General features: G+C 41.6%; 5 protein-coding genes across 5 annotated transcripts; 2 read left to right on the top strand and 3 right to left on the bottom strand.

The window, feature by feature from the left end:
• Positions 1-7,184: 7,184 nt before the first annotated feature.
• On the top strand, positions 7,185-7,586 carry CLUP02_04861 (uncharacterized protein; the record flags this gene model as incomplete). The annotated part of the gene is made up of 1 exon (XM_049283871.1): positions 7,185-7,586. The coding sequence occupies one exon, from the start codon at positions 7,185-7,187 to the stop codon at positions 7,584-7,586; it is 402 nt and encodes a 133-aa protein (XP_049141014.1).
• A 24-nt stretch (positions 7,587-7,610) lies between these two features.
• Positions 7,611-7,915, bottom strand: CLUP02_04860 (uncharacterized protein; the record flags this gene model as incomplete). Its single annotated transcript, XM_049283870.1, has 2 exons — positions 7,611-7,623; positions 7,671-7,915. 2 exons carry the CDS (start codon positions 7,913-7,915, stop codon positions 7,611-7,613), a joined length of 258 nt encoding a protein of 85 aa, XP_049141013.1.
• A 1,187-nt stretch (positions 7,916-9,102) lies between these two features.
• CLUP02_04859 (uncharacterized protein) lies at positions 9,103-10,452 on the top strand (the record flags this gene model as incomplete). The annotated part of the gene is made up of 3 exons (XM_049283869.1): positions 9,103-9,300; positions 9,361-9,589; positions 9,782-10,452. The coding sequence occupies 3 exons, from the start codon at positions 9,103-9,105 to the stop codon at positions 10,450-10,452; spliced, it is 1,098 nt and encodes a 365-aa protein (XP_049141012.1).
• Positions 10,453-10,504: 52 nt separating this feature from the next.
• Positions 10,505-15,392, bottom strand: CLUP02_04858 (uncharacterized protein; the record flags this gene model as incomplete). The annotated part of the gene is made up of 19 exons (XM_049283868.1): positions 10,505-10,620; positions 10,838-11,097; positions 11,198-11,393; positions 11,455-11,578; positions 11,659-11,846; positions 11,906-12,051; positions 12,162-12,250; positions 12,298-12,410; positions 12,485-12,680; positions 12,727-13,455; positions 13,505-13,609; positions 13,687-13,907; positions 13,998-14,011; positions 14,067-14,096; positions 14,175-14,470; positions 14,545-14,602; positions 14,671-15,011; positions 15,080-15,252; positions 15,323-15,392. The coding sequence occupies 19 exons, from the start codon at positions 15,390-15,392 to the stop codon at positions 10,505-10,507; spliced, it is 3,465 nt and encodes a 1,154-aa protein (XP_049141011.1).
• A 2,113-nt stretch (positions 15,393-17,505) lies between these two features.
• Positions 17,506-17,664, bottom strand: CLUP02_04857 (uncharacterized protein; the record flags this gene model as incomplete). Its single annotated transcript, XM_049283867.1, has 1 exon — positions 17,506-17,664. One exon carries the CDS (start codon positions 17,662-17,664, stop codon positions 17,506-17,508), a length of 159 nt encoding a protein of 52 aa, XP_049141010.1.
• Positions 17,665-17,993: the final 329 nt, after the last annotated feature.

Here is a 17,993-nt window from a genome sequence, read left to right as displayed (position 1 = left end):
TACTTATAAAGCTTTTTAAATAGCCTAGCCCTTATATTAAGAGTTATAGTTTTAATTATAATAGCTTAAAATATTAGTTTTAATATAAATAGGAACGTAAACCCTAAACTAAGGATAGTTTAATAAATAAAGCTATATTTAAAGCGCTACTTAAATAATAATAAAATAATAAGTTCGTATTACTTAAGCCCCTATTTATTAATTCCTTTTTAATTTAAATAAGCGCTATAAGTAGAACGTTTATATTTAAACCGCTATCCCTCCTTAACTTATTATATATTAATAAATTAGTACGTGATTTATAAAGCTTCTTTTTTAACTATTACTATTACTTTAACTTATAAACTTAATAAATAAAAATAGATTATAATAAAATAATATATATAATTAGCTATTTAAGTAGTAATATAAAGACCTTTTAAATATACTATATTTTTAACTACTAAAGGACCCCCGGGTTTATAATAAATTAGGTTATATAAAAAGAACTAAAGACCTTTTTATAAAATAACTTATTTAATCTTATTAACTAAAGAATAGTAGTGAATATATAACTAAATAGCGCTTTATAAAACTAAAAAAAGAAAATTAACGAGTTCGTTAGCCGTATTAATAAGCTCGAAATAGAATTAGAATATATTTTAATAAAAAAATAAAAGATTTTTATATTAATAAGTAAGCTACGGCCTAAACTACGTTTCGTAATAATATTATAAATAGAACTTTTGCGGACTTATTTATAACTAGTATTATTAATAAAACGTATTAAATAATCCTCGCTATTAATAAGGAGCTTATAAACGTCCTCTAAGTAATATTCTAACTTAAACTTAAATAAATTAATAAAAAAATACTAGGGTATTAATAAGTTAAATACGTAAAAAACACGCCGTAACTTATTTAATAAGGATACTATATATTATAATTATAAAAAAACTAGTTATATTATAAAGGATTACCTATAACTATAAGAGTAATATTAATAATATTATAATTATAATAAAACTAAGTACTTTATTAATAACTACCCGAGCGTTATATACTATAAATATAATTAAAAGAGGTATAAGGCCGCTAGTTATTAATTAGACCTCGTTTTAGTTAAGTAGCGCGGATTAATAACGAGCTTAAATACTATTTTAATAAAGAGAGTAATTAATAATTAATAAGAGTAGCGCTTAAATATCCCGATTTATATATACTTAAATTACGTATAAGAGAAGCTAAGCGCCCTTATCGATTTAAAAATAAAAAGGAACGTAGTTAGTATCGGGCTACTTAATAACTTTAATATTAATTTACGAATTTACTTATTACTATAGTTAGTTATAAGAGATTAGGCTATGAGCACTTAACTAGCGAGGCTATAATATAGGTATGGGTATATTATAAGACTAAAGCTTACAGAGTCCTTCGTAAGGGCTCTACTTCTTAAAAAGTTCTTTCGTAATGCGATCCGTACACCGGTCGCTGAGTCATCGGCGTCCTATCGCCGGCCGCATCCCGAATCCATTACATTAGTAAATATAAAAAGTAAATAAATAAAAATACTAAAAAGTTATTACTTACGGCTTCGAATTACTAATAACGACTATATAATAAAAATATAGCTATATTACTTCGTAATAACTAATATTATAGCGCTTACGCTTATTCTTAGTTTCCCTTAGTTAGAGGATATTAACTTACTAATTAGTTAGAAATAAAAAAAGTAGCGGTATTTAATTTATAAACGATATATTTACTTAAATACTTTAAAAAAGGGGCTATTAAATAACTTAGTTTTAGTAATACTTACGTATATCGTAATTGACTTAGCTATAAATAGTAACGTAATATTAATAAGCATAGCTAAAGATTAGAAGCTACGTTACTAAGACTTTAATAACTTATTTTTAAAAAAGAAAGCTATTTCGCTACTAAATAGAGCACTATATAACTACTATATTAAGCTAAACGACGTAGCGCTTATTCCCTAAGGACCTATTTACTTATTATTAAACTATAAGCTCGAGATTTTATATAATTATTTAATAAAAATAGAGGCTAGGGGCTAGATACGCCCCTTTATAAGCCTAATAAGAGTACCTATCTTTTTTATATTAAAAAAGGAAGAGAGCTATAACTTTACGTTAATTATAAAGCGATTAATAAGATTATATAAAAAAATAGAATACTATTATTATTAATTAGAGAGATATTAAATAAACTATTTAATACTTCTATTTTTATAAAGCTAGACCTTAAGAACGCGTATTATTATATATATATAGCTAAGGGTAATAAGTAAAAAATAGCTTTTTATATTAAATACGGGTAGTTTAAATACTTAGTTATATTTTTTAAACTAATTAACGCACCCGTAACTTTCTAAGTATATATTAATAACGTTCTAAGCGGCTTAGTTAATACTATTTATATCGTATACTTAGATAATATCTTAATATATAATAACGACTATATAGCGTATAAAAAGTATATACGTAGCGTATTATAAAAATTATAATAATAAAACTTATATTTAAATAGTAATAAATACGAGTTTTATATATCGTATATAAGATTCTTAGGGTATATTATATTTAATAAAAATATAAAAATAAAACCCGCGCGTACTAAAGCTATAATAAATTAGTTATTTCTAAAGAGCGTTAAAAATATATAAACGTTCTTTAGATTTACGGGGTTTTATTATAAATTTATTAATAACTATATTAAAATAATAATACTTTTAATAAACTTATTAAGAAAAGTAAAATTAGGATAGTTAGAGCTACTAATACTTATTATAAAGTTATTTAAAAAGCTATTAATAATATTTATTAACGTACTAATATTATAATATTTCGACTTTACCCTACCTATATAGTTATAAATAGATACTTCGGCTCGAGCTATTAGCTTAGTAATTACGTAATTATTTAAAAGTAATTAGTACTTAATTATTTATAAGTTAAGGAAATTAATAAATATAGAGAGCTATTATAATATAAAAAATGCGGAGCTACTAGTTATTATAAACGTACTAAGGAACTAGTAATACTACTTTATTTATAATCGAGATTAAGTCGTAGTATTTATAAATTATTTTAACTTATAGTTCCTAAATATAAAAAAAAAACTAAATAGGAAATAGCTACGCTAATTAGATAAACTCGTAGCGTTTAATATTAAAATTAAGTTTAAATTAAATATAAAAAACTTAGTAAATAGATTATTATAAAGACCTAATTATAGTAAAAATAATAATAATAATAAAATAAAGGAGCTATTATTAAAAATAAAAAATAAACTTTTATAATATTAAAAATATATAGGAGCTTTTTAAAGTTATAATAGTTAAATATACGAGGACGAGTTATAAGAGCGGCTCTTAAATAAAAAAGATAATAAGTATTTTAAAAGCGGAATTAGTAATAATATAGAGAAATAAATAAAAAAGGTTAGGAGCTTTAGCTCGAGGGAACTTTAAGGAGTATTTTAAAAAATATAATAGGGCTACGAGCCTAGGGTATTAAAGTTATAGTATAATATTTAAAAAGCTACTTAAACTTATTATTAAAACTATAAATTATAAGCTACTTATTCTATAAAATTTTAATATAATAAGAGTACTTAAAATAGTAATTAATAAGGAGGGGTTATTAATAATAAGTTAATTACGGGCTGCTTAATAAGAGGACGCTTTTATAAAAAATAAGTAATAAATTAAAAACTACTAATAGCCTTACTTAGTTAAAAAGAAATAATAATAAAACTAAGTATATAACTTAAGAGGGTTATTATATTATAATAGCTGCGCTTATATATTATTATATAAGGGGCTAAGGAAAGAAGTTATTAAAATATATTATAATATACTTATAATAAAATATTATAATATAAAGCGGACAATAGTACTATTAAAACGTTATTATTATTAAAATAGAGTAAATAGGGATATAAAAAGTTATATTAATATTTATATAATATATTAGTAAATAAAGCCTCGTTATTATAAGTTATATAGTTTATTATACCCCCTACTTACTCTAATTAAGCTATAATAAGAAATATCGCTAGACTTTATTACGGGCTTACTTATATTAATTATATTAATTAAGAGGCGCCCTTATGACGTAATACTTATTATAATAAACCGATTTATAAAATATAGCGTCTATATTATTATAAAAACGACTCTTATAGCCTAGGGATTCGTAAACCTCTTATTTATAAAATTTTTTACTAAGTTTAAAATATTTAAAAGGATCGTTTTTAATAGGGGGTTATTATTTATAAATAAGTTTTAGACTTATTTTTATTACTTCTTAATAATAAAAAGGTATTTTAATACTACGTTCTACTCGTAAATAGATAGTTAAATAAAACGGTAAAACTAATACTTAGAATAATATTTTTACTATTTTTATACTTAGGACTAATTAAATTAAGTATAGTATTTTTATTTAGCTAAGTTTATATATAATAACGCTTAGTACTTAATAATTTATAAAGCGCTTATTAAGGCCCTACTTAGGTTCTTATTTACGTACTTTATATTAATCTTAATAGGGGCTCGAGATAGTATATAAAATATTTTAGTTAAAGAGTATATAACCTAATTATAAACTAATTAAAAAGCTTTATAACCCCTTATATAAAAAGTACGCGAGATATATAAGTAATAAGTTAATAAAACTAAAATAGATATATTATATAAAATAAGTAACTAAGTACTATTATTAAAAAAAAATATTAATAAGTAGCGTCCTAACTAGAAGTTAGTTAATAAGTATTTAGGCCTATTTAAAGTTAAATTAATAATTAGAATAGTAGGGGTCGCTTACTAACTAAATATACTAACGTAATATAAAATATAAAATATATTCTATATATTCTTATTTAAGCTATATTAATATTATAAAAAAGCCCCTTAAAAGCCCTTACTTATTAAAAATATAAATAAGGAGCTATTTTATAAAATAAAAAATATTATATAATATAGAGGGCCGAAAAAGAAGTAATAATACTTAATCTAATAAAAGGGATATAATAATAATAAAAATACGTAAGAGCTAGCTAAGTATATTAAAAACGTAATATTAATTAATATATATAAAAAACGAGTTTTAATTAAATAGCGCGCCTTAGCTCTTAATAAGCTTAATAACGTAGCGAACTAGTTATTAATAATAATAAAAAAGGAGCTATATAGCTATAACTAAGTAATATAAACGCACTAATTATAAATTATTTTTTTAATTTTATAACGTATAAGAGGACCGCCCTTATTTATTAAAAAACTACCCTTATATATAAAAGGGCTGCCCTAGTTATTATCCTAGGGGTTATTATAAAAAAAAATCTCTTTATTATTAATAAATTTATAAATAATTAATTACGAATATAGAGCGTAAGTAGGGTAACTATATATTAACTAAAATATTATTTAAGCGGCGTACCTCGTTATAAATAGTATAAAATAGTATAATTATAATATTATTATAAGATAAAAACGTGGTATAAAAGGAGCTTATAGCTATTTTATTATTATTATTATTAATAACGGGGGTTAAGCGGGCCTCTTTATTAGCGCGCTTAAGTACTCTTTACGTATTATTAATAGTAATTTAATAAGTTTACTAAAGCTATAAAATAATATTAATAACCTAAGTAATAATAATAATAAAGCGATAATAAAGTAATAAACCTCTAAATCGTAAATATTATTATTTAAAATAAGAGTAATACTTTATAGGGTTTAGACCGTAAATTCTATAAACTTAAGAACTTAAAATATTATTAATATAATACGTAAAAAAAGTAATAAAATAGTAACCGCGCTAAGCGCTTATTATACTTTTATAAAAATAGTTTTATATAATATACTTAATATAACGTACGTTAGATTTTAAAAAAGTATTAAATAAAAGAGCGAACTAGGGGCTATAAATTACTAACTTAGCTAATTATAATACTTAGTTTTTAAATTAAGTACCTTATATATAATATAAGTAGGGTAGGGGAGCGAGTATACTTAGCTAACCCCGATTTTTTTAGCGTTCGCCTTTTTTTTTTTTAATAAAAGTTTATAATAATTAGTATAAGTAGCGTATAAATAGTAATATATATATAAAATTAGGGTAAGTAAAGGGGATATTAAGCTTTTTAAATAAATTATTACTACCGCTATTACTAAGCGTACTTATAGCGCTAATAACCGTTCCGTTATTAATAATAATAACTTTATAATTAGGAGCTATATTTATATTAAAATAAGTTAGTAACGAATACGGAACGATTTTATAAAAAACTTACTTAGGCGCGGGAAATATATAAGAATAGGGATTTAAAAAATATTCGTTAATTATAATATTTACGTAATAAAAGAGTAGCGCAAACGTTAATAAAAATAAAAAACTATATATAAAAGAAATAATTATAAAAAAAAAAAAAGGAATTCGGAATCGTAATAGCTTAAAAGGGGGTTAATATTAATAAATAAAAATAGGGTAACGACTACTTAAGTATTAGTGATTATAAGGACGGCTTATAAATAAGAATAACCCGAGTATAGAATTATAAGGCTATTATTTAAAATAAAAGGTTTATATTTAAATTAATAAGTACTACTTATACTTACCTTTATACTATATATTTAAGGACCTTTTAAATAAAAGATTAATATAATATATACGAACTATAAGTAAGTTTTAAAATAAAGCTTAGAAAAGGGAGTACTTTATTAAGCCTTATTAATTAAGCTTTATTAATTAAAAAATAGCTTAAGGAGTATAAAGAGGGGGACTAAGTAATAAAAAAGTAGCTTAGGTATATATAAAGTATTAATAATATACCTCGAGGGAAGAGTAGATTTTAATAATTTATCTTTTAGACCCTAATAGTAGTTAGCCTCTGTGAGCTTCTTCCCTATGTTATATACTTATTAACAGCTTAATATCGGAGAGCTAGAAATCGTAGATAAAGAAGTCACAGACGACAAAGAAATAACGACTGTAGTGGAGGTTAATATAACGGATGATCCTGAGCTCCCACTGCTACTGGTCGTGCTGGCAGTGGCGGAAGGCGTAGAAGTAGACGTTCCTGTGCTCCCGGATGTCAAGGAAGAGCCTGTGAAGGATGAAGAGGAAAGGCCCGTTGTTCCGCTGCTACTTGTGGCGTTCAAACTCGCACTTGGGTTCATGCTCAAGGTGGTAGAAAGCCCCGTGCTAATCCTGGAGCTATCGGTGTTGGAGGTGCTGGTGGATGAAGTTGTTCCCAAGTTCGAAGAAGAGGTAGTTGATGATTGCGTTGAAGTTGTAGAAGTATTGCTGAAGCTTGCCAAGGATGTCGAGGTGGAGACGAGTGAAGATGGAGAAGTAGTGCTAGAATCTGTAACGATGATTGTTGACCCGCTGCTTGAGGAGCTCGAGGTACTGGAAGATGACGAGGTCAAGGTTGTTGAGGTATCAGTACCGCTCGTTCCTGTAGTAGTTGTGCTACCTGTGCCGGTGGAGGTTGAGGAAGTTGTCAGGGTCGATGACCTGGACGAGCTGGAAGAGTCTGAGGCTCTGGGATTGAAGCCGTACACGCTGAAATACTGAGCAGAGCTGACAGCACCGCCACATCTAACGGAGGAATCTGCGGGACAGAGGATGTTGCAATTAGTGATGCTGTCAGGTGTGAACTGGATAGCGGCGATACCTGCATTGCTGCAGTAACATTGGTCGTTGAAGAGCGCGCCGAACGAACGAGAGTTGTTCACCAAGCAAGTTGTTCGGCAAAACTCTACGCTGTTGGCAGAATTGGTGGAGAACAAGGTGAAGGTCTGCTGGAAGTTGCCAGGTTGACCACATCCTAGCAAGACCCTGCTGTAATCTTGGCTTGCTACATTGGATACCAAGCAAACCAATATCAAAAATAAAGCTCTCATCGTGAAGGCGAACTTGGTCTATCGAAGAAACGTCGTAGTCGGTTACTCTCCTGAGAGTGGATTGGGGACGGGGAGCTCTTTGCCAGCCAAGTGGAAAGGGAGAAGAAGCCCCGGGAGCAGGGCAAAGTAAGAAGTGACGAATGGAGAGAGAAGAGAGGGTTTTTAACCCGAACTTCATACTTCAAGGAACCGGGCCGGGCAATACCACATGCCCGACTTATTTATTACACTTACCTTACCCGAGGGATGTTCAAGATATGTGATGACTCTAGCTTGAATGCCAAAATTCCGACTCCCCAGTCTGGACAGGGTTGAGGCAACCGTGATGCACTTTCATGACAATTGTTCAGCTGAATGGCTTCGCATTCTTCGACGCCTAACGGTCGTTGATGTCTTAGATCAATATCCTATCGTGCAATGGCAATGGCCGTCCGATTAGCCACCATACCTTTGTGTCTCGGAGATATTCCGGATTCATCACAGCTGAGTCGACGGGAAACGGTACCCGACTTCGTATGTAGCATGGTTGATTCTCAGCAGAGTACCTTTTGATTTCAATTAGCAGATGCAGGTGGTCGGCCGACCGCTTCCGAGGTGGGCGTCATGTTGGGTTTCACAGGACGGAATTGGCCGAATCGCTGAAGTACAGACAACAATGCAATCATGCGCAAAGGATTTCGATATCACGTCCGCGCATAGACCGTGAAGCCTCGATCTATTATTCGGGTGTGCTGCAGGGCGGGCTGCCGGACGAACCCCACAGCGGCACCGGTCCGGCATGCGCCGGGTCGGACCGCCTGAGTGGTCCGTTCCGGAGCGGCACCGTTGACAGGATGGCTGGACGACATTTTGCAGGTTCTGCCTTGTGGCAACTTCCTAGGACTCAATCCAGGCAACGAAAACTTGGATTTGAACGGAAGGCATTGAATCGATCATTTATGCGAGGACACTGCCGTCTTCAGGACATTGCAACACGTTGAGTACCTAAGATACCTAGGTACCTTCCTCCCAGGTAAGAAGGCTTCCCAAGGTATCACCGGCTCAACCCATTTCCATCCTCATTCGAGCCGTCTCAGAAGCTGATCAAAGCACAAAAAATATCATCATGAAGCCTCCAATCAGTCATTCAACATGAGCAATCGACCCATCTACCAACTAAACAAGGACAGAGAGAAACGAGAAGAAACATGCCCTCCCCAATCCCCCGCCTCCTCCCACCAATCTTCTCAATCTTCGACTCAGGCCTCGCCGAAACAGCAAACAACCCCCTCTTCTACCTCTCCCACGACGCCGAGCCCTCCGAGACAGACAACGCAATCGGCATCAACATCCACGCAGGCCCCTTCTCCACCGCGCCCATCATCGCGCACCTCACCCACCGCCTCGTAAGCCTACCGGGCTAGAAGACCCGTCGCACCATGCAAGTCCACCTCGAACAACCGCAGTCTCCCCTCCCTTCGCGCCCCCGCCGCCGTGAAAGCAACTCCAGCGACACCCCCAAGATCCTCCTCCACGAAGACCGCGGTCGACAAGGGAACGCTCTGGGCTTCCGCTCGCTTTTCAGCCGTATCATCCGCGGGAGAGGGTATCAGGGCCTATGGCGCTTCACGATGCGTCTTCGGGATCCTTGTTGGGCGGAGATGATGACCGATGTCGATTTCGAATGGAGGCACAGTCGAGGGTTATCTATTCGGACACTACGCCTTTCAGACGGGTGGCTTCTCTAGCGGAAACGCACGCCCGACGAGACTCGCATCCTGAGAGCTCCACGACAGTCGTATCTCGGAAGGGGAGGCTATGCCAAATTAGACGAAGAGTTAGTCGCCATGATATCAATTGACCCCTCGCGACCGTACCTTGGAACAGGATTCCGATTCCTCAACTCCGCTGCCATTCCCCCTAACGCAAAAGAGACTCCCTTCTTGAACGACGACTTCGCGTTGGTGGCGATCATGTCCGGTATTGGTATCGTCATGGGCGAGAACGAAACGTTAGGCGGCGTGCTGACGGCTGAGGAAATACAAGCTTCACAGAGACCTCATCTCAAGCGCGCCGCATTAGTAGAGAAGCACGCCCGCGAGGCAAAGGAATGGCTCGCTACACTGGACCTCCTCGACGACAATGACCGTGACGACGAGCCACCTCATATACGAAGGGCTGAAAGAGTAGCTCCATGGAGGGACCTCCACGGGTCAAGAGGAACGATTACACGGGGAAAAAAAGGAGTCAGTGGCAAGACAAAAAGCTCCAAAGCAATACCGCCTGGAGATCGCCGACAGCGCAGTCTATCAGCGCCCGAGACTTCTTCGCAGCGGAGGGCAGCCGAGAAGACTTTGCATCACGATGCAAGTCGTAGACAGGAATGGGAGAAGAGGCCTGCCGTGTACGTGCCGAGGAAGAGGGAGAGAACTGCGAATGCGTCTGCGGCGACGAGACGGACTACGCCGCTGCGGTCTTCACAGAGGAGCTCGTATGGGGATCGAGACCCGACGAGTCGGAGCGTCATCTTGGCACAAGGAGGAACGCAAATTGAGTGAGCTGGTGGAGTATAGCGTGAGTTCGAGGGTTTGAGGCCCTCGAGAAGCTGAATCATTTTCGAGGAACGGTCTTCTCAAGCACGTCTGATTCTGAGGTGTCCAGAGGGATTTCGAGGTCGGTCGAGTTGGTGATGGCTGGGTGGAGGAAATATCCGGTGCAGGCTCGCGCTACAATGACAGTACTAGCAGTAGTAATTCATGGCATAACTATGGCATATGATTTTACTACGCGAAACTGAGCGTGCGATTCCTTTGTGTTCGTCTTGTGACGATTGAGAAAAGAATACTGAAATAAATCGATGAACTTGCAAGACTGCCTGTCAAAGACCTCGCCCTGCTTGCGGATTACTTAGTCTAGGAGAGACAGATTGTGCAGAAGTAGTACATTGGGATCTGTAGATGCCCGATGGAGCAGATGTTGTAGGGTCGTGGTAGGACTCGCAAAGGGACTGATTCTGGCTCATGGTTATCCAGACTATGAGTATGGACACGCCGCCTTCACAAATACATTTGACCACCCAACCTTCCAGGAGATTGAAGTTCCTGAACCAGGGAAAGCGGTACTCTATGCGTTGTTTGCAATGCAGAATCTGATAGGGCATGATGGAAGGGGCGTAGTCATTCAGAAGACAGTCGCTGACCAGACTGGATGACCCCATTCCCAGACGAAAACTTATCGGAGGACTTCGTGCCAACTAATAAACTCAAATTATGTCCCCTATTCACTGATCTCGCTTATTGTCACAACTTCTCGCAAAGAGACAAGCGGACCATCAGTAAGCAGGTACATGGCCGAGGCGGCTCCTCCGGAAGGCTCCGATTAGCTCCGCCCTCGATTTTTCGCGATATGTAAGGCGAAAGAATCGAGCAAGACACTGGACAACCAATGGCGTGTGTCTCAGGAACGCAAAGCGGCTGAGAAAAGTTGGGAAATACGAGGACTGAACGCAGAGAGACGATAGAGACCAGCATCACGGCAAGCGTGTTGCATAAGATACTTACACAGCCTCAAGCCCATTCTTTGAACATCGTAAGATGCCAAGGCAATATCCATTGGGCCAAGCTTCACTGTGGAAAATCGTAAGCTCGGTTTTTCTCTTTCCGCGCTTGCCAGTGTGGGTTCTGGCTGTGATCGTTTTCAGCTGATATAGTCGTGATCTTAAACCCCGCATCGACGGGTGAGAGATGGGCAGGAGAAGGGAGGACAATCTCCGTATATCCCCGGATCTGCAAGAAGGCCTTCGAGATCCCCAGGATCTCGAAGTGAGCGGAGAAATTCATCAACCGACATACTTCGGAATGTAGAGACGGGCCCATTATGGAGCCGATGGTCGTCAATGTTGATGCTTGGCCTCTGCAAAGCCGCCACCGCAGGAATGGCAGCCTTGCCCTAGCTGGGGGCCACGAAGAAGTTCCGGAACGAATGGCTGACCCAGGAGCAAGACCGATCTACAGGCGGGCGTTCGGTAGGCTAGCGGCTCGAAGAGAAGGTGGCGTGTATGGTTGGAATCATCGTCGGAGACGATTTCGACCAAAGCTAAGCAAACAAGCTCCCAGGTCGTGCCAATGGTGCGTAAGCCAAGTCGGTTGACCTCTTGGCTGTCCCTCCATTAGCGGAGCCGCGATTCATGGCACAGCGCCTAGTGGTGTGCGAGGAATTCTCGTGCCCGTCTTGTTATGTCTGCTGCCAAGCAGGAGGTAGCCGCCACGTTGTTGATGTTGAACAAAAGCCTAGCCAAGGAAAGGGGGAAAACGGATTCGGGGGCCTTGGCGTTTCTTGTATCTGGAGCTTGGGTTGCTTGTAAGTTAGTTCGACCAGGGACCGTCACTTCGGACACGTCGGACCCCAACAACAATGTCCTGAAGCGAAACAAATGTGCATACTGATGTCGTTTGTTTCTTGCTACTGTCATCTAATCTTAGCACTCGAATGCGTTGCGTAGCACATGCGACGGACCCTGAATTTGTCAGAAACAAGCAGAGTGGGAACATCCTGTCGCAAGCTATTCCCAGCGTCGCAAGCAGCACAGACAGGGTGTCACAGGCCAGGCGTTCTCAAACATGCGCGGTGCTCCGAAACATGCTGATAAGAACCAACCCACCGGGCGATATCTAGCGATGAATGTCGGAATATCAACACCACAGTCCATATGTGAAGAGGTTGGGAAGCTAGTTGCGACGCAATTCCAAAAATACGAGCATGTGCGGCCTTTCCAGGTTCTAGGCTTCTAGAAGTATTCTTAGTCTCGCCGGGGAAGGCTTTAGCTGTGAGACATTGGCCGGGGCAGCGGGAGGCTCGTCAGCAGCCGTTCGATTGGTGTCAACCAAGGTGCTGTGGCCTCGACTCTCAAGATCGCCCGATTGGACCGAAGGTACAGTGGTATCTGCATAATTTGCGAGTTTGAGAGATCGGGGACTTTCAACTTCTACTGACAGGCGCTTTGGTGGTGTCATAAAGGAGCCTTGCGGCTCACCGCCGTTTGGGAGCGGCGAATTTGAATGATTCGGACAAAGTTCACGGTGGGATCTTGAGTTTCTCGGTGCGCATCTCCCATGGTATGATGATAGCGGCCGGCGGGCACGGTAGTATTCCAAAACCCCAGGGTAGCACGCCGCGGCAGCTCGCCGGAGCAGAGGCCAGAAGGCTGGAAAGGATCTCGAAACGCTCGGGAGATGCGCCTGCAGATGTTTTGCCTCGTTGCGGTAAGGATTAGGATGCGCGCCGGAGCATAGTCGAGTGGTGGGTGGTGACGGAGGTGGGGTGATGGGAGAATGCACTGGTGCAGACAGGCGCATGGCCGGCCAGGTGTTGTTGAGCTTGCGAAAAGGGCCCGGTTTGGCGAGGATGATGGACCCGTTCTTCTCCGCAAGGAATACTCGGGGTTTGGGGTTGAACGGGGGAGATGTTGTTGGAGAGGTGGGGAAGATGGGGAGACGGGGAAACGAGATTCGGTCGAGAGACACTTTTGTGATTACGGACGGTCGATACGTGGTTAAAGGACTCTCCCACGTTACGGCGGGGGGCGGGCGTCCTTCCAGGTTGAGTTTAGACGAGGGGCGGGCAAGTCGAGGCGAGAGGAGGGACGGTGGCCGGTGAGTTGAGGTGAGTGGTCAGCGGTGGTCGGAGAGGTCGAGTGCCGGGGCAAGTCGCATCAGGCTATCAGCCTCTTGGGCTTCTCTGGAGCAGTCCAGGTATGATTGCTCTGTGCGGTACATTAGCTTGAATGTAGCGACTGGGATGTGGGAGGAGTTTTGGCTGACTGGCGCTCCGTTGGCGGCAAGCAAGTCAGAGGCAATGGCGTGGTTTCTGAGGGTACAAAGTCTTGGCAAACATTGCGATGTCGTATACTCATGATAAACCGTAGCCCGTCCCGTGGATGGTTTAGTTGGTGGTGGTGATGCCCAGCAGAAAGGAACCCTAGATGCGACTATGGAGTATCCATACCTGGGGACGGCTATTCCTCACCCACATGAAGGCTATCCCGCACCCATACTAGGCCTATTTAAGCAAATAATGGGCTGCACGTGACTGCACGTGACTGCACGTGACTGCACGTGACTGCACGTGACTGCATGTGACCACACGTGACTGCACCGCCAAAAAGCAGTCACACGTTAAGCCAGGGCGCGCCTTCTTGTTGTTCCTGTTTCGACGCGTCTTTTTTATCTAATACCTCCTTTTTTAGTTACTTTTGAAGCAGGATAGGTACCTTTTTGAGCACCAAAATATGAGCTCTAGAGAAGTATTTCCCCTGAGCAAAGACTGGCTTCTGAAGTCGTGGTTCTGACTCCGAAAAGCGCGCATAGGCGGCATTGTAAAAGAGGGCAAAGTGGAAGGTGCAGCAGGCAGTGGAAAGGTGCGGCAGGCAGTGGAAGGTGCAGCAGGCAGTGGAAGGTGCAGCAGGCAGTGGAAGGTGCAGCAGTGGAAGGTGCGCCTTCCAATCCTCCGAAACTGCCGGAATAATAGGAATTCCGGGTCAAATGTGGCTGCTGCGGCGGTGCAGTCACGTGCAGCCCACTATTTGCTTGAGTAGGCCTAGTATGGGTGCGGGATAGCCTTCATGTGGGTGCGGAATAGCCGTACTCCCATACCTTGGCCTTGGGCCATTTGACCCAGCATGACTCGGCATGAGGTGGATTGAAAAACGATCTCAGGCAGATGACTCCAGACTCCGGTCCTTGTTAGACGTGCTAGCCGTGCTAGACTGTAGATTTGACATCTGGAGGCCGGGGAAACAGAGATTGGGGAAATTTGCCCGTGGGGAACGGTGATGCAGAGAATGTGAGGGGGCGAATACGGAAGATACCATTGGGCAGAGGTGGTGAAGTTGTGAGAAAATAATTCGGAAGATGGCCGAATATTCGTAGGCCAGAGGAGGGGGAAGTGGAGACGTTGGCGCTATCGGTGTTGCGCCCGACGGAGGGAGCCCCCGGTTGTCCCCGGTCGTGCCTTCCCAAGAACCGTCTTTGTCATTTTCCTCACAAGCGACGGGGGAAGGTACGAGGTATCGAGAAACGGTGGAAGGAAGGAAGTAAGGTAGGGAAGGAGCAAGTGTCAGCTAGTGGCAGAGGCAGTGACAGTAGGGGTGGAACTGCCTTCCGACGGACTATCCAACTAGACGCCCACAAAGGTGACGAGTACCGTGGCCATGCCAGGAATGCGCAAGTAATACGGAGCCAGCAGACCATTTGACAGTTTCGACGGACCATCCTGGGGCCCCGACTTGAGAATCTCTGGTGAATTGAAAGGGTCGCGGGGATGAAGAAGAATGGACACGCAGTAGTCCGGGTTGGTGGACACTCACACTCACCAATGTACTACCTAGGTATTTGTAGCGTGCCATTTGCTAGGTATTGACGCTTGGGCAACTGGGTTCCAAAGTTGCAACACTTACATGGCCATTGGCGGATAGCAGTGCGCGAATTTCCTCGACTTCCATTGTCACTTGTATTTTTGCCCTCCACCATGGCCCATGATACATTTCTCATTGGCCAAGAGACAACACAGATGAGAGACATTTTCTTCTTTTCAGTAGTAGTCGGCAGTAATACGGATGGTGCTAAATTGTTAGCATCAGGCCACAACGCCCGTTAAGCTTATTTCCCCGTTCCCCCATCATCTTGTACGGTGGGACGGACGCTGGCTGGCTGCTAGTGCATTGGGCGGGCATTGCCCATCACCCATTACCTAGGTACCCATCAGTGCGGGATCGGCTATCTGCTAATCCAATGGGGGATCATCTGGGGGAAATCTGTTCGCGGAGCTGTCAAACGTGTCAGACGTGTTCGTTTGATCTCGCGAACCGCTCTGCTGGAATCGACGAAACGACCTCACTTGACGACATTTTTGTGACCTCACCTCATTGATATTGTTCAGTTGTCGTCGACGTCGTCAAGTGCGGCGACAATTTACTCAACTCCCTCGCAGCGCCGAGCAACTTGGCGTGACGGGATGGCTTGCCGAGGAGGACACAAGCACTTTCTTGGCAGACTCATCGCCCGTTGAGTCTTGGCGACTTGGCCGACGTCTGGTCAGCGTGGCCCATCCTTGCCCGTCTGCCTGCCTGCCTGCGTTCCTTTCCCACGCTTGCGATTTGTGGTGTTGGTGTTGGCATTGGCGCTGGCGATTTTGGTCGCGCTTGTTCCCCCCCTCTCTCGCAAGTTGCAACCAGGTGGCGGCAGTAGTGCGAGGCATGGAAGAAACATAATTTGAGAGGAGCATAGCCTCGCGCGAAGAAGGTGCAACTGAGATATCCGGAGTCCAGCGTGACTTTCCTCAGGTCGAATGCTTACGATGTACGTATCTACCTTGGTGGACGGGATGTCTTCTGGCGCTCCTTCTGGAAGGCATCAACCGATCGACAAAGGAAAGGAGAGGAGTCACGGGACGCCAGTGAAGGCGCGCTTTCCTTGTCTTGCTCTCCCTTAGGTTCAGGTCCCTGCTGGACCGGGAAGGAACTCTAAATCATCGTGAAGAGAAGACAAAATGAAGGCAGGCGTGATCGTGATTTGGTGGGTCATGCTGCTCAAGTGCCTCCCATTCGTTTGTCTTCCATTTCCCTCGTTCTTTCCGAAATCCAACATCTCCCGTCATCCAACATCTAATGGAAGAGTACGTACTCCTTACCTCTGACCATCTCCAATGTCTGACTCTGACTCTGACTCTGCTGCTCATCTTCCATTCCCTCTGGTCTCCTCTTCTCCCACACACACAATCACACAAACGCACACACACCTTTTCCCTCCCGCTCCATCGAAGGATTCGGCCGTGATGCAACATTGCTCAATCGCCCCCATCCAACTCTCCACAGGCCAAACCCCAACACAGACAGCCAAGACCTCCTGGACGTGTGAGGCGCAAACTTTTTCTGCACTCGCTCCAACCTAACCCTTTTTCGCGGCCCTGACTAAGGTAACTTTTTTTTCGTTCCTTCCTGGCTCCGTTTGGCGTTTAGTGCACACTATCGCCGCAATCGAACCCCCGTTGCTATTCCTAGCGTTCCAACCTGCTTATTCTTGGCCCTCAACTCCATCCGTTTCTTACACTGCTCCGACAGCGTAACATCACAGCTATCGCTACCACTGCAACGGAGCCATTCAGAATTGTATCGCGACAAAGGCCAGCCATGACTGAGTAATCGAGAGTCGTTTTCCAACGGGTCTACTACGTGCCATTCGTTTCACTGTTTCCTATTCTGGTCTGCTACAGCGCAACCTGCACCATGCTCGAAACCATAGAGTACAGACACCAAGACAAGAGAGATGGAAGCGTGTGACACGTTTTGTGCGACCAAACGGACACTGTCGTCACTTTCTCCTACGCATACCAACCCGAAATGAAATCCATTCATGGAGACAAGAGGGTGTTCGGCCGGCGACTCCCAGTGGATTCGACATGATGCGCGTTAACTTGGATCCCGCCTCATATCGCATCTCACTTTGCCGCACTGGGACATGCCGGGAGACGGACGCTTGACCCATGGACCACGGTTCATCATTACAAACGCCAACCGACCTCTTCCCCATCCAGATCCCGCGCCAGTAGGGAGCTTGCTACCTAGCTGAGAAGCCGGCTGCATGGGGTGATCCATCATGTGCCGGAGTGAAGGCCGTCTCCCGCACGCGTGGAATTCCGTAGTGGGCATAGACCAGGCGCAGGCTACGCTTCCTCTCCCTTGCCAACGAACGCCATCGTATGCAATATCCCAACATGGTCCGCGCCCTCGTAATCCTCGTGGTCCCTAGCTTTCCCTAGCTCTCTCTCGGGATCGTACTTCGCCAACCACCATGGGCATGGGCATGGAACGAACACCCTGGTCTCCTCGACCCCCTTGTCTGCCGCCTTTTCTCGTGCTACTCGCAAGTTGCATGGTATCCGTATCGAGGCACGCCGCACGCTCTTCTACTCTCCCCGCTAGAAAGCTCTAGCTGCCATCTAGCAAATCTAGCTCCCATGTAGCATACCTCCCTCTGGTCTCCTCACCATGCTCATCCTGTCCTCTTCCCCGACGCCGACCCCGCATCATTGACTCCGACCTCCC

The sequence above is a fragment of the Colletotrichum lupini genome, chromosome 3, assembly GCF_023278565.1.
Source record: "Colletotrichum lupini chromosome 3, complete sequence".
In the NCBI taxonomy this organism is placed as follows: Eukaryota; Fungi; Ascomycota; class Sordariomycetes; order Glomerellales; family Glomerellaceae; genus Colletotrichum; species Colletotrichum lupini.
Note: the sequence above shows the minus strand (reverse complement) of the source record. Positions and strands in the feature narration are given on the sequence as shown.